Source organism: Protopterus annectens, chromosome 3.part0, assembly GCF_019279795.1.
Source record: "Protopterus annectens isolate FY-2018-M chromosome 3.part0, PAN1.0, whole genome shotgun sequence".
Classification (NCBI taxonomy): domain Eukaryota; kingdom Metazoa; phylum Chordata; order Ceratodontiformes; family Protopteridae; genus Protopterus; species Protopterus annectens.
In genome coordinates, this window is record NC_056731.1 from 1,872,136,592 (window position 1) to 1,872,153,710 (window position 17,119).

Sequence of the window (17,119 nt, forward strand, 5' to 3'; positions counted from 1 at the left end):
CAGAAACCTTTAACATAAAGGCGCTGAACTACATAGCACATGTCATTTGACTGCAGTGAGACCTAGTCCAGGAGGTGTTCTCCACATGGATGGCTATTCTCAAAGCGGTAGCTAACACATCCATGCATCTTCTCTCTTATGCTATGGAGGGAGCCACCAGGGCTGCCAGTTCCGGTGTTGCCATGAGGCATCACGCCTGGCTCTGGCTGTGTCAGTTCATGGAACCCTTCAAGGCGCCATTTGCAAATCCCCCTTATGATGGTTCTTCCCTATTTGGGAAAACAGTTCGTGACACATTGGTCCAGAGTGAAAAGGATGGGAAGACAGTGTCTGCCATCGGCATCTGCTTCTCTGACCCTCACAGATCCTTCTCTAGGAATCAGTGAGGGACAAGGAAGAAGTGGTTCCGAAAGTCTCAGTTCTCCTGGGACACCAAGGATTCACCTTCCCCCAGAGGCAGAGGGGGTTATGACAAACGCCGTCCAAGAGGCAGAGGGGGTCCATGAAATTCTGGGTCTCAAGAACCTTTCAGGGACAGAACAAGGGATTCAAACAACTGATTGTCCTGTCTGAAAGTCTTGGTTCTGATAAGTAGAATCTGAGGTGCTTGTGGGCATCTAGTGTGTATAGTCAATATTGACCCTTGTTAGAACAGTTCAGAAACAACACAAGAAAATTAACAGACTAGTTAATACTGTTTTCTGAAGCTCTCTCAGGAATTAAGGATGGGTTAGTCATCAAGGTGACGCTATCCTTGTGAAAAATCCTATATGGTGCAGTAATACAGAAGGCATATAGTTCAGAAATTCTTCTAGCTGATGTAAAACTTGTTTTTAAAGATAGGTATTTCATGTCTGCAGATGAAGATGGCTTATATGGAGACTTTGTTAGAACTTCGAGGACAAGGTTCAAGTCCCAGGGTATAGTAGGGTCCTAAGCTGAGGGGGGGGGGGGGCGGAGGAAGAATACTCCTTTGAGAAGGCTGTGCAAAGTTTATGCAAGGCCCTGTGTATTATTTTGGTATCAGTGGTAATAATCAGAAATGGCAGCAATTGTACTTTAATGGTATAATGGTACAGCAGCTGGAACACTGAGGGGAGAAACTTTAAAACAGCTAAAATAGACATGGAAAAATGGTCAAGTCCATAACTGGTAGCCCAGATGGAGAAATGATTCCATTTATTCTTATCAAGCTTTTGAGCAGATTGAGAGGCTGTCAAAATGTGCATTACATTTTTAGAAGAGAAGGATGTATGGCCATTATGGGAACTGGAGAAACCATACAGTGAGTTTGTGGCAGTGAAGGTCCAGGTGAGGCTGATCAGAGGGTTGTGAAAGAGGATCCAACTGTAAATCTGGAGGCCAATAGCACTTCTTCAAATGAGGCATGAATATAGGAAACCAAATTTGTCTATGCAAGTACTGAGCAATGAGAATTACCTGAGGTTTGCAAGCTGATGTGGTGCAGCAGTAGCATTGTCGCCCCACAGCAAGAGGATCTCCGGTTCAATTTTCGGCTGGCTTGCCTTCTGTGCGGAGTCTGCATGTCCTCCCTGCATTCATGTGGGTTTCTCTGGGTACTCCGATTTCCTCCCACATTGCAAAGACGTGCACCTGGAGCATTTCTCCCTGGGCCTCCACTGAAAACTGGCTTTGTTCCAAGTCAGACTTTCCTGGTAAACATACGTTAAATAAATAAATAAATATGATGTCTTCTGCAGCAACGTAAATATTACAGGAAAAGGAGGAAAAAAATAAGAGACTGAAGGGCCACTGGCAGATGAGAGCACCCTCGGTGACTGCCCCTCCGGGGTAACTAGCCCAAAGTAGCTTCTGCATTTGGTGCTGGAGCAGCCTGAGGGTCACTGCCTCTCTGGGGTAACTAGCCCAAAGTAGCTTCGGCACTTGGTGTTGGAGGGAGAGACAAACAAGGCTGGTCACAGTACCTGCAAACTTCTTTGAGCCACTGAAGGCTTGAGAGACCATTTGTGAGGCATTAACACAGACCTGCTCAGCCTGTCTGCTAGTCAGCTGGACCTCCCCGGAATGTGCATTGCCACTAAAAGGTGACCTGAATCCACAACCCATTGCAATACTCTTATGGCCGCTCTACAAAGGGGGTAAGATTTGGTTCTCCCTGTTTACTGATGTACCAGACTACTGACATATTATCCATTTGTACAGCTATTTCTCTCAAAGCTAGGAGGTCCTGAAACTCCTGCAACACTAAGAGGATGCCCTCATCTCCAAGATGTTGATATGAAGACTTACCTCTTAATGATTCCAGATCACACCTGCTGTGAATCTCCAAAGGATACTGCTCTGCCCCTGAAAGCCTTAAATTTGATGAATAGGTTAAACAGGTGATGGACAGGCATCTCAGGATTCAGCTGGTACTTAGAGGAGCCCTATCGATAGCCCTGAGGAGGAGGCTATTTCCTGTCCATAACCTCAAAGGCAGATCTAGAGTCCATCAGCATTGAGGAAGTCTCCCCTCTGAACCTACTCCTTCCTCCCTTGTAGAGGCAGAAGTAGGTGGTACCGAGGAAGGAAGCCCTGAAACCAAGAACCCAGACATCCTAGAGATTGAGATTAGAATCTTTGGCTTACATGATAAAGATCGTGACACTGAAAATGGCTCCAAGTGAGTTGTATACATACATAGTACCAAGGACTGGATATTGAGCATTCATATCTGAGATCCACTTCACATTGAAGAAGCTGGTGTCAAGTGAGTCAAATGAGAAATTATCGACACCAAAGGAAGCAGGGCTGATGATGCCAATGAGGCATAATCCAGGGGGGTAGCCAGAGCTGTAACCACTTGTGCAGAAAGTGGCACCAGGGAAAAAGCTAAAAGGAGTTGGGGGTAACCAAATCTAGCCTAGCAACAGAGGGAGGAAAGGATAATGCCCAGTTCCATCTGCATCTTCAAAAAACACCCTCATTATTGGCTCCTAATCAACTTAAGAAGTACTTTTGCTTCAGTTTAAGGGAAGAAGTAGAAGGGAGTGTGAAAATGAAGAAACGTGTCAGTTTACTTTAAAGAGTCAACAGCTAGTGCTGTAAAAGGTGGGGGGAGCAGCACACTTGCCATGAGTACTAATTTCTAGGGGGGTGCAAAATTAAAAACAAAACTCTGGCAGCTTGTAAACTATCAACCAACCTGTCTTGGCAGACAGCTGTTTATAAACAGTCACAGTTGTGATTGCTTAGTGACAGTTTATAAACTGTTAAACTGTTCTTGAAAAATTTGACAGTTCACAAGCTGCCATTAAGTCATTATCTTTTCAATCATTTGCAGACTGGGGGGAGACAAATGAGTGTGCTACCCAGGGTGCCAAATTCCTTTCTTAGTGTAATTACCACAACCGTTATAGTTTAATGGCTAGGTATTCTATAGTAAAATAAATACATAAAAATTATATAAAAACTTCAAAATAATAAACTTCTCTGAAAACACAGTAATACAAGTTATGGCAGCAGTGGACTAAGGTACTTCACTGCTATGAGAAACATCAAAGTTTGATAGTATTCCACAGCATGACTTGATAGTGGAACCATTTAGTATAATTAAGACGATGAGGTTCACAGTAGGACAAGTGATACAACAGACTGGCTACGGCCAAAGGTTCTGTTCTGTCCTGACCCTATAGTCTGCCACTGCAAGTTACATTTTTAGAAGTTCAGTCCTGATGTTGTCTGCATTTTCATACACACTGGAAGCATGTTAGCACTATTATCATAAATTTCTGTGTTAGTCTACAAGTAGGCAGTAACCTACCAGGAATTACATCAGCAGTATTTAACCTCATATCATTAGGTAACATTCCCTGCAGTCAAGTTGCATAATTAAGACCGTGTGGGCTATAAGCTACAGAAGCAGTTTAAAGCACTGTCACTATTTACCATCCTCTTCACACTGCACAGATACTGTATGATATGCGCCTTCCGTACCATGTAACACAACCACAGGACACAAAGAACTGTTGCACTACAGTCATAAGGTGAATTAAGGGGACCATGGCAGACGGTGTGCAAAGGTAACTTCAAACTACACAAAAAAATTATTTTTAACTAAGTGCAAGAAAATTGACATAATTAAATGAATGAAAAAGACTTGCATAAAAATGATAATCTATTACTTAAACTTTGACCATAATCTGACCTGTCCTGTACAGTGTAAAACCTTGCAGTCTTATTTGTTCTAAAATAACTGTTTACCAAATTTTATTTACTTGTGAACTATTCTCAAATCTTTACTATTTATCTGAAATGCAATAAAATGCTTTTTTTTTTTGCATGTCACAGTGACACTGGAAACAAAATCTTACCTTGCTCTTTAGTTTCTGAATTTCAGCTTCTGTGACTGCATGCTTGATTTGCATCTAAAAATTAGAATGACAAAAAAGAAGCAAGAGAGCGTTTGATTTGTAAGGAGCACGTCAAAGCATGTGAAGCTATCTGAATTTCTTTCTCCCTTCCCTCTCAAGCCTGAGCCAGTACTGCAGTGCAGTAGGTTGTAAATTAAAAGTGTCCAGCACGCAAAATGGCTCAGTTACCTAATTAAAGGTAAAGTGCCACTGGAGCAAGGCTGAGCTTATGCAAAGCAATGGAAGTTTTAACAACCTAAACTAAAGTGACTGTAAATGCAGAAAAGCCAATAACTGTAGCAGCAAATGCAACATGTGCAATTAAGTCCTCTGTGTATTTACAAAGGCTCTTTATAGCTCAGAAGCAGACATTCATTCCCTAAAACGACATTTGTATGCTTAAGGTCCACCCCCATATCTCGGTGGACAGTGCACTGCAGGACTGAGCCAGGCTAAATTAAATAAATGGCCTTGTAACTTTCTTCTTGTACAGTATAATGCAGGAAAATCCATACACATGAGCTAATGTACTTCTGCAGAAGCTGCAATATAGTGAAACCAATTCCACGATACATACAGCATCTCATACATGGGTTAAAAATTCCCTTATCATTTATGAATATCTAAACTCTACTATACTATACAGTGTTAATACTAACAGTACAATATATACATAGGCAATTTTAAAATTAATGTTGAAAAGCAACTTCAAGTCTTATTGCATTGAACTATCAGGAATTTAATATAGCCTCTAAACTGATGCAGACTTCTGTAAATCATTACTTATGTTCCTGCAAATTAAGTAAATATTCATGTTAATCTCTGTTAGTGAAGTAAAAACAACACAATCCCTGTACACAAACCGTAATGCATAACAAATTAAAAAGCCCAATCTCCTTTCAAACAAGATTAACTCCAGAAGTACCATTTTCGGCTTTCTTACACTTTGCATTCCTCCTGGATGAGGACTCAATCCTGATTAGATCAACTCCAGTCCTGAAGGCCCCAGTGTCTGTTTTCCATTGGAAATCACTGCAAGTACAGTTTCTATGTGCATGTCAGCAGTGATTCCTTTGGTTGAGGGATTTTCACCTTTCTTTTTGTACAGCTGTGGAACTGGTGTATATAAATTTGACAGAGGGCAAGACCTCCACACTGGGAGTGCAGGGGAGGGGGTTGTCCCTCTGCAGAAAAAAAAAACAATATTAGTTTTTTTATTAACTTGACTTTCCATGACTTTTTGGTGAGTTGTCTTTGGAGGAGTTGGGTCCTCATCGGGTTGGAATTTGATGACTTAAAGTAGAAGCACATTTTCCTTTTCTCTTTCCCTTTTACAAGGGCTGTCCCCATGTAACAACATCACCAAACCAACTACTAAACAATCTCATCTTAGAGAACACTTCCACTTCAAGTTAGTTTTTTGATTCTGATGCAAAAGGACACTGAGGATTATAATAACAAAGACCTAATCTGAAAATGTGCCAGCTTAATGTCTTCTAGTACATTCTGGAAAGTTTCAACTTGGAAACATCTGCATAGATTGTTTATTACTCCTCGTAACATGACTAAAATGTTCAAAACTGTTGTATATTCTTGCTGGAGGTATAAAAAATATGTTAAGGCTGTTTGGTGCCATATATTTTTAAAATGTGAAAAAAATTAACAAATGTAAGCTTTTTGTTCATTTTTAAAAGCATTGTGGCCTGATAGGTGTATAACATCTGATACTTTGACATTAACAAATGCTCCAGTTATTGTTGTTGTCTTTTGGCTTTTCCCGGTTAGGGGTCGCCACAGCGGAACTCCAGTCCGCTAATGATTGGCAGTAGATTTTCACGAACGCCAAGGTGCCAGCTCGACGTTCAACCTTCAACGAAGGCACGCCCATTTATGCATGTCTTTCGAACGCCCACCCAACCGCGGGGAGGACATGCAGACTTCACACAGAAGGCACTCCCCGCACTCCAGCCGAGAATCGAACGGGAGAACCTCTTGCTGTGAGGCAACAACACTACCGCTGCACCACCACGGAAGTCAATATTAACAAATACTCCAGTACTGGTCTGAATAAATGCAATACCCTTTGATTTGGATTTTATTAGCAATTACAAGGAAGAAGGTTACTTCAAATTGGAAAAGTGAATCAACATCAAACTACAGCAAATTTCTTAGATTGACAATGGTTGTATGTAAAAAAATGAATGTTACAATTTTAAGATCAAATAGAAAAAAAAACATCAGATTTTGGGTCAATTTAAAATTGTTATTAGATAAATATAATTAATAATGAACTGTCAGCAATAGATTTTGAAATGATTTTTTACGTATAATTTAGAGTGTGATTTATATATTTGAGACTTTCTATAATAATTGCATATTGCTTTATATATTTATTTATATAATTATTGCATTTATTTAGCAAGATGGTCTGACTGAACAAAATTTTGCCCCTTTTCAGCAGAGGCACAGGGAGAAAAGCTCCAAATTCAAGTTAAAGTTTAGACATATTTAACACAGCATCACAAACATAATCAACTTAAAAGTAGAATACAATATTTTAAAAGAGTAATATCTGCGTGATTCCTGGGTGAGCCGTTGTAACTCATCTAGGTTTTTTTTTTTTGCTGAGCAGAAAAGTGTGGAGTCATCTGCATAATGAATAACGGAGGCATGCTTAGTTGCAGTGTGTAGGTCATTAGTGAAAATATTGAAAAGGACAGAACCTAGAAGTGAGCCTTGTGGTACCACAGCTGTTACAGAGAGGAAGGAGGAGCTATCATTCTCTCATTTCACTGCTTGCATCCTTTCTGACAGGTAGCTAGGAAACCATGACAGTGATGAGGTTCCTAAGCCTAATGAGGATAACCTGAGTAATAGTATGTGATGTGCTGCCACTGCAAATGCCTTGAACCTGTCTGGGAATGCTGTTGATTCCGAATTATCATTACTTCTGCTCTGGTTTACAGTGGTGATGAAGTTGAGAAGGGCAATAGTGGTACTATGTTTTGGGTGGAAACCATGCTGAATCGGGGATAGAAGGTTGTTGTCAGTAATGTATCTGACAGCCTGCATTTGAAAACATTTCTCCAGGACCTTTGACAAAGCAGATACAATAGTTACAGTCTTCCAGTTAGAGGTATCATTTGATTACAGTCTTCCAGTTACAGGTATCATTTGATTTTCCTCCTTTGTGCAATGACAAGATATATGATTTTTTTTTTTCACAAGGTAAGTATACAACCTTCCTTAATGGACTGATTTATTAAGATTGATTCTTGGTAGACTAAGGCATCTGCTGTTCGTTTGATATATTCTGCTGGGATGTTGTCTGGGGCGAGGGTGGTGGGTTTTAGTTTTAAGAGAAGCTTCTTGACAGTGGAAAATGGTACTTCTTTCTTTCTTCTTTCAGCTTTTCATGGTTAGGGGTTGCCACAGCGGAACTCCGATCCACTAATGATTGGCAGTCAATTTTTATGGTGCCGAGGTGCTAGCCCGACGCCCAACCTTCAATGAAGGCATGCCCATTCACGCATGTCTTTCGAATGCCACTCGATCGCGGGGAGGACATGCAGACTCCACACACAAGGCGCTCCAGCCGAGAATCGAACTGGAGAACCTCTTGCTGTGAGGCGACAACGCTACCGCTGCACCACCGCAGCTTCTACAGTGGAAAATGGTACTGATTGAAAAAAATGAAGGTTTTTGGTTTTGTTTTTGTTCTGAGGGGAGTAATGCTGGTAGAGGTGGATAGGATGTTGACAAGTGAGCTTACTGAATGAATAAAATGAAAGTTACATTTATTAGTAATATTATTTGAAAGATCAAATATGCAATGTGCAGGTTGGAAGACTTAGCCTAGATTTAGTAAACTGTTAATAGTGGTCTAGAAAGCTCAGATTCTCGGGCTGTAATCTAGTAAAGAGTTCTTTTTGTCACTTTTGATCCTGTTTGTAGCCACATTTCTCAGTTATATGTATAACTGATGATCGTAAGTATTTTTGCTGACCTTCCATTTTTTCCATAATTTGTCTTGTTTTTTTCATTAACAGTACAGTCTGCTTTGATAGCCAGGGTGCCAGGTTAATTTTTTCATTAATAGTATAGTCCCTTTTGATAGCCAGGGTGCCAGGATAGTTTTTATAATGTTTAGATCTAACGGGAACATGGATTTTCAGAATGTTGACAAATGTTGAGTTAAACATCAAGCGGAAAGTTTTTTTTTTACCATTACTTTGTGTTATAATTGTGCCCTCATCAAAGTGGGCTTTCTTACTCTAAAATGTATAGTTTTTACTTTAGTTACTACAGTAGACTTATATTTATTAACTTGAATAAACTGGTGCTTTTGTTTACTGAATGTTGAGCAGCTGTCTAATTACTTCCTGATTCCATGTCATCCAGCCCTGCCTTCTGATGATGTATTAGGGGAGGAAGAAACAGTTCTGTCATGGCATGTTTTCTGTAGTTTGCAGCAGATTTTATTACAAAGTAACCAGGAGAATATTCAGAAGTACCCTGGATATTAGTGGAAAGGGTATAAAAGCATACAGGAGCATTACTGTCCAAACAAAAGAAAAGGATTTGTTTTCCAGGCCTTCTTGCTATATCAGATTCTATCCCAGAAACTCCATACAGATGGATCAGATCTTGTGGTGACTCCCTTCTGAGCCAGGCAACCGTGGTTCTGCCTTAATTTGAAAATGACTACAGGCAATTACCACAGGTTTCCTCAAAGACTGGATTTACTCACAGAAGAAAAGGGGTGTTTGATACACCCTGACATCAATCATCTTCAACTGACTGCCTAGATGATAGGATTTTAATTCCTTTCAGGCACCTGTTAACTGAGGACGTGCAGTGGGTACTAATGAAGGCAAGAAAGCCTGCTACTAGAAAGTCATATAGTAGCAAATAAAAAAGGTTTTCCAGTTGGTGCCAACAACATAACCAGCACCCATTTAGGGCTATTTGTTCTCTGGTTTTACAATATTTGTGAAGAGTTACTATCCTATGTTTTTTTCTTACTCCTCAATCAACGTTCACTCTGAATGTCTGTCCATGGATACTCCTATTTTGCATTTTCATGTCAAAAACATTTTGAAAGGGGGTTTGCATAAGCAGCTTCCAAGAAAACCCGTGGCTCCTCCTTGGGATTTTAATTTTGCTTTAGAGAATCTAACACTTGCTCCATTTGAACCAGCTAACCTGGCTGACAGGTTCTTAACATGGACAACCTGGCTGACAAGTTCTTAACACGGACAATAGTTTTACCGATTGCTCTGACCACTGCAAGAAGGGTATCTGAGTTGTAAGCTCTGGTGAGTCAACCCTATCTCATTTTTCACAGTGACAGGGTTACTTTGAGAACAATTGTTAATTTTTTGTGAAGGTAAAAAAAAGAAGGGACAGTCTGTGTCAAAATAGTCTATTTCCAAATTGTTGTCTAAACTATTACCTTTGTTACACTCATCACAACAAAACTATTCCATGCAGGGTCATGGCCCACTCTGCCAGGGCCTTGGCTTTATCTATGGTGTTTTGGAAAGGACTGGATTCTAAATGTATTCTACAAGCTGCAACTTGGTTCTCTGTACTATAAGTTAATTCCTTCTCTAGGTCTAGATCAGGTTTGCTAGGACCATTCCCCAAAGGTTCCTGGACTCTTCTCCTTCCAGCTTCCAAATAAAATAAGCTACAGTAATCTAGCCATATAGCTAAGGCTGCTGCAGCAGTGATCAATAAGATGAACACTACAGTTGTGTGTGTAAACTTACCATAACAACAGATGTTTGAATGATCACTCCTACAGCAGCTGCTCCCTCCCTCCACCCCCCCTTGTTTTTTGATGTGGTTATTTATTTTTTGTTCTTCCTAGTATTGTCCTTTCAGGGCTCAGCCTCCCTCTCTTTGGTGGTAGGAAAGCTTTGAAGGGCTTGGCACCCACACCTGTCTTTTATTCATCTCAGCTGAAGTTGCCAGATAATTTGGGCATGTGGAAGGTGCCCTGAAACTGTTATATACTTGGCAGAATATACCCCATATAGCTCATCTATATCTTCCATATCCTCTTCAGTGGTCAGGTTCTGCCAGCTTAGCCACACCTTTCCTGAGAAAGTGGCCATTTTGATCCCTTAGCCATTTCTTTTTTTCACTTGTTTCTTTTTGAGGGCAGAAACAGAGGAGTCTGGAGGGTCTTCCACCTTCTCAGGTGCTCCCTGAGGTGCTTATGCTAGCTCGTTAAATATATTGGTGTTTCTTCTTCCTGTTCCAAGAGAGGCAGGACATACAGTTGCCAGTTTTACTTTTCAGTAGTTTGACAGCTTTGTCCTCTGTACCAGTAATCAGTACTGTCTGCTGGCCTTTGTTGCAGTCTAAGCCCATTTCTTTTAAGCCTCTTTTGCTTAGCTAGGATTTCTTTCAGTAGACCTTGTTGTTGAGACCTTGGATATGTGGTGCTTCTCTTCTCTAAAACTGTAGTCTTACCTGTGATTCTATGAGACAGGCCTCTTTTGGCTAGACTGTTCCCCAAGACTCAGTCTTCTTAGGTTTGTTCTGATGTATTCCATCAGCTCCTTCGACTTAGTGACTTACTTCTGGGGATTCATCCCAACCGTAAGACTCATCAAAGTGGGTTCTTAATGGTAGATTTATTTATTTATTATTTATTTATATATCTGCATTTGTTTAGCGGGAGGTCTACTGGGCCAGGGTTAGCCCATTTTCAGTAGAGGCCCAGGGAGAAAAGCTCCAAAAACAAACAACATGATAAATCTACGGAATCAAAATACAGAAATCAAGAAGCGATGGCACTGAACACTACATTACAGAATAGGTGACAGGGGTTACAGCTACCATGTGCTTAGGCCTGCTTCTGCTAGTCACATATTGCATGCTGTCTACATTTGCTCTGGATCCTGCTGAAAGCATGTTCTTATCATTTGCAAGCATACCTGTGTGCCTTTCTGCAACTTCATGGATTTGATAAATCTCAATAGTTTTGTTCAGCGTTAAATCACTGTCATGAAGCAAAATCCTTCTCACAGCAGCACTATTAATACCACACACAAGCCTGTCCTTTATTAACTCATCTTTTTAGTCACCAAATCTACATGTTTTAGCTTTGTTTCTCAGGTCAGTAATATAAGCTGCAAAAGTTTCACCTTGCTTTTGATCTCTTGTGTAAAACAAATGCCTCTCTCATGTAACATTTGTCTGGGGGTTACACATTTCCCTGAATTTGTGTTTTAAACACTCGGGGTCTTCTCATGATTCAGCCTGTACAACAATATGATGTTTTTCTTCTTCTCTTTCATATACTGCTGGTGCGTACACAAATGAACGCTCTATTTCAAGCTCCTCTGACACACCTAAGTTTAGCAAATTGAATGCCCTCGTGGGTGCATTTTTGTCAGAATAAGCTGCTTGCATAAAAAAAAATATTGTACTCTTGCTCATATATTCTCCAGTTCTCTGCAATATTCTTATCAAATACAAGTGGTGATGGTTGGCATGGTTGGTTGTCTAATTACTTCCTGATTCCATGTCATCCAGCCCTGCCTTCTGATGATGTATTAGGGGAGGAAGAAACAGTTCTGTCATGGCATGTTTTCTGTAGTTTGCAGCAGATTTTATTACAAAGTAACCAGGAGAATATTCAGAAGTACCCTGGATATTAGTGGAAAGGGTATAAAAGCATACAGGAGCATTACTGTCCAAGCAAAAGAAAAGGATTTGTTTTCCAGGCCTTCTTGCTATATCAGATTCTATCCCAGAAACTCCATACAGATGGATCAGATCTTGTGGTGACTCCCTTCTGAGCCAGGCAACCGTGGTTCTGCCTTAATTTGAAAATGACTACAGGCAATTACCACAGGTTTCCTCAAAGACTGGATTTACTCACAGAAGAAAAGGGGTGTTTGATACACCCTGACATCAATCATCTTCAACTGACTGCCTAGATGATAGGATTTTAATTCCTTTCAGGCACCTGTTAACTGAGGACGTGCAGTGGGTACTAATGAAGGCAAGAAAGCCTGCTATTAGAAAGTCATATAGTAGCAAATAAAAAAGGTTTTCCAGTTGGTGCCAACAACATAACCAGCACCCATTTAGGGCTATTTGTTCTCTGGTTTTACAATATTTGTGAAGAGTTACTATCCTATGTTTTTTTCTTACTCCTCAATCAACGTTCACTCTGAATGTCTGTCCATGGATACTCCTATTTTGCATTTTCATGTCAAAAACATTTTGAAAGGGGGTTTGCATAAGCAGCTTCCAAGAAAACCCGTGGCTCCTCCTTGGGATTTTAATTTTGCTTTAGAGAATCTAACACTTGCTCCATTTGAACCAGCTAACCTGGCTGACAGGTTCTTAACATGGACAACCTGGCTGACAAGTTCTTAACACGGACAATAGTTTTACCGATTGCTCTGACCACTGCAAGAAGGGTATCTGAGTTGTAAGCTCTGGTGAGTCAACCCTATCTCATTTTTCACAGTGACAGGGTTACTTTGAGAACAATTGTTATTTTTTTGTGAAGGTAAAAAAAAGAAGGGACAGTCTGTGTCAAAATAGTCTATTTCCAAATTGCTGTCTAAACTATTACCTTTGTTACACTCATCACAACAAAACTATTCCATGCAGGGTCATGGCCCACTCTGCCAGGGCCTTGGCTTTATTTATGGTGTTTTGGAAAGGACTGGATTCTAAATGCATTCTACAAGCTGCAACTTGGTTCTCTGTACTATAAGTTAATTCCTTCTCTAGGTCTAGATCAGGTTTGCTAGGACCATTCCCCAAAGGTTCCTGGACTCTTCTCCTTCCAGCTTCCAAATAAAATAAGCTACAGTAATCTAGCCATATAGCTAAGGCTGCTGCAGCAGTGATCAATAAGATGAACACTACAGTTGTGTGAGTAAACTTACCATAACAACAGATGTTTGAATGATCACTCCTACAGCAGCTGCTCCCTCCCTCCACCCCCCCTTGTTTTTTGATGTGGTTATTTATTTTTTGTTCTTCCTAGTATTGTCCTTTCAGGGCTCAGCCTCCCTCTCTTTGGTGGTAGGAAAGCTTTGAAGGGCTTGGCACCCACACCTGTCTTTTATTCATCTCAGCTGAAGTTGCCAGATAATTTGGGCATGTGGAAGGTGCCCTGAAACTGTTATATACTTGGCAGAATATACCCCATATAGCTCATCTATATCTTCCATATCCTCTTCAGTGGTCAGGTTCTGCCAGCTTAGCCACACCTTTCCTGAGAAAGTGGCCATTTTGATCCCTTAGCCATTTCTTTTTTTCACTTGTTTCTTTTTGAGGGCAGAAACAGAGGAGTCTGGAGGGTCTTCCACCTTCTCAGGTGCTCCTTGAGGTGCTTATGCTAGCTCGTTAAATATATTGGTGTTTCTTCTTCCTGTTCCAAGAGAGGCAGGACTTACAGTTGCCAGTTTTACTTTTCAGTAGTTTGACAGCTTTGTCCTCTGTACCAGTAATCAGTACTGTCTGCTGGCCTTTGTTGCAGTCTAAGCCCATTTCTTTTAAGCCTCTATTGCTTAGCTAGGCTTTCTTTCAGTATACCTTGTTGTTGAGACTTTGGATATGTGGTGCTTCTCTTCTCTAAAACTGTAGTCTTACCTGTGATTCTATGAGACAGGCCTCTTTTGGCTAGACTGTTCCCCAAGACTCAGTCTTCTTAGGTTTGTTCTGATGTATTCCATCAGCTCCTTCGACTTAGTGACTTACTTCTGGGGATTCATCCCAACCGTAAGACTCATCAAAGTGGATTCTTAATGGTAGATTTATTTATTTATTATTTAGTTATATATCTGCATTTGTTTAGCGGGAGGTCTACTGGGCCAGGGTTAGCCCATTTTCAGTAGAGGCCCAGGGAGAAAAGCTCCAAAAACAAACAACATGATAAATCTACGGAATCAAAATACAGAAATCAAGAAGCGATGGCACTGAACACTACATTACAGAATAGGTGACAGGGGTTACAGCTACCATATGCTTAGGCCTGCTTCTGCTAGTCACATATTGCATGCTGTCTACATTTGCTCTGGATCCTGCTGAAAGCATGTTCTTATCATTTGCAAGCATACCTGTGTGCCTTTCTGCAACTTCATGGATTTGATAAATCTCAATAGTTTTGTTCAGCGTTAAATCACTGTCATGAAGCAAAATCCTTCTCACAGCAGCACTATTAATACCACACACAAGCCTGTCCTTTATTAACTCATCTTTTAAGTCACCAAATCTACATGTTTTAGCTTTGTTTCTCAGGTCAGTAATACAAGCTGCAAAAGTTTCTCTTTGCTTTTGATCTCTTGTGTAAAACAAATGCCTCTCTCATGTAACATTTGTCTGGGGGTTACACATTTCCCTGAATTTGTGTTTTAAACACTCGGGGTCTTCTCATGATTCAGCCTGTACAACAATATGATGTTTTTCTTCTTCTCTTTCATATACTGCTGGTGCATACACAAATGAACGCTCTATTTCAAGCTCCTCTGACACACCTAAGTTTAGCAAACTGAATGCCCTCGTGGGTGCATTTTTGTCAGAACAAGCTGCTTGCATAAAAAAAAATATTGTACTCTTGCTCATATATTCTCCAGTTCTCTGCAATATTCTTATCAAATACAAGTGGTGATGGTTGGCATGGTTGGGTGTCTAATTACTTCCTGATTCCATGTCATCCAGCCCTGCCTTCTGATGATGTATTAGGGGAGGAAGAAACAGTTCTGTCATGGCATGTTTTCTGTAGTTTGCAGCAGATTTTATTACAAAGTAACCAGGAGAATATTCAGAAGTACCCTGGATATTAGTGGAAAGGGTATAAAAGCATGCAGGAGCATTACTGTCCAAGCAAAAGAAAAGGATTTGTTTTCCAGGCCTTCTTGCTATATCAGATTCTATCCCAGAGACTCCATACAGATGGATCAGATCTTGTGGTGACTCCCTTCTGAGCCAGGCAACCGTGGTTCTGCCTTAATTTGAAAATGACTACAGGCAATTACCACAGGTTTCCTCAAAGACTGGATTTACTCACAGAAGAAAAGGGGTGTTTGATACACCCTGACATCAATCATCTTCAACTGACTGCCTAGATGATAGGATTTTAATTCCTTTCAGGCACCTGATAACTGAGGACGTGCAGTGGGTACTAATGAAGGCAAGAAAGCCTGCTACTAGAAAGTCATATAGTAGCAAATAAAAAAGGTTTTCCAGTTGGTGCCAACAACATAACCAGCACCCATTTAGGGCTATTTGTTCTCTGGTTTTACAATATTTGTGAAGAGTTACTATCCTATGTTTTTTTCTTACTCCTCAATCAACGTTCACTCTGAATGTCTGTCCATGGATACTCCTATTTTACATTTTCATGTCAAAAACATTTTGAAAGGGGGTTTGCATAAGCAGCTTCCAAGAAAACCCGTGGCTCCTCCTTGGGATCTTAATTTTGCTTTAGAGAATCTAACACTTGCTCCATTTGAACCAGCTAACCTGGCTGACAGGTTCTTAACATGGACAACCTGGCTGACAAGTTCTTAACACGGACAATAGTTTTACCGATTGCTCTGACCACTGCACGAAGGGTATCTGAGTTGTAAGCTCTGGTGAGTCAACCCTATCTCATTTTTCACAGTGACAGGGTTACTTTGAGAACAATTGTTAATTTTTTGTGAAGGTAAAAAAAAGAAGGGACAGTCTGTGTCAAAATAGTCTATTTCCAAATTGTTGTCTAAACTATTACCTTTGTTACACTCATCACAACAAAACTATTCCATGCAGGGTCATGGCCCACTCTGCCAGGGCCTTGGCTTTATCTATGGTGTTTTGGAAAGGACTGGATTCTAAATGTATTCTACAAGCTGCAACTTGGTTCTCTGTACTATAAGTTAATTCCTTCTCTAGGTCTACATCAGGTTTGCTAGGACCATTCCCCAAAGGTTCCTGGACTCTTCTCCTTCCAGCTTCCAAATAAAATAAGCTACAGTAATCTAGCCATATAGCTAAGGCTGCTGCAGCAGTGATCAATAAGATGAACACTACCGATTGTGTGAGTAAACTTACCATAACAACAGATGTTTGAATGATCACTCCTACAGTAGCTGCTCCCTCCCTCCACCCCCCTTGTTTTTTGATGTGGTTATTTATTTTTTGTTCTTCCTAGTATTGTCCTTTCAGGGCTCAGCCTCCCTCTCTTTGGTGGTAGGAAAGCTTTGAAGGGCTTGGCACCCACACCTGTCTTTTATTCATCTCAGCTGAAGTTGCCAGATAATTTGGGCATGTGGAAGGTGCCCTGAAACTGTTATATACTTGGCAGAATATACCCCATATAGCTCATCTATATCTTCCATATCCTCTTCAGTGGTCAGGTTCTGCCAGCTTAGCCACACCTTTCCTGAGAAAGTGGCCATTTTGATCCCTTAGCCATTTCTTTTTTTCACTTGTTTCTTTTTGAGGGCAGAAACAGAGGAGTCTGGAGGGTCTTCCACCTTCTCAGGTGCTCCCTGAGGTGCTTATGCTAGCTCGTTAAATATATTGGTGTTTCTTCTTCCTGTTCCAAGAGAGGCAGGACTTACAGTTGCCAGTTTTACTTTTCAGTAGTTTGACAGCTTTGTCCTCTGTACCAGTAATCAGTACTGTCTGCTGGCCTTTGTTGCAGTCTAAGCCCATTTCTTTTAAGCCTCTATTGCTTAGCTAGGCTTTCTTTCAGTAGACCTTGTTGTTGAGACCTTGGA

The 17,119-nt window shown here is 40.6% G+C and overlaps 1 protein-coding gene across 1 annotated transcript in view; it reads right to left on the reverse strand.

The window, feature by feature from the left end:
• The window catches only part of PPP1R9A (protein phosphatase 1 regulatory subunit 9A), a 2,260,036-nt gene that overhangs the window by 566,296 nt on the left and 1,676,621 nt on the right, over positions 1–17,119 (reverse strand). Inside the window, exon 8 of the mRNA XM_044065941.1 lies at positions 4,335–4,388. Coding sequence (XP_043921876.1) covers positions 4,335–4,388 — 54 coding nt within the window. The remainder of the gene's footprint in view (positions 1–4,334; positions 4,389–17,119) is intronic.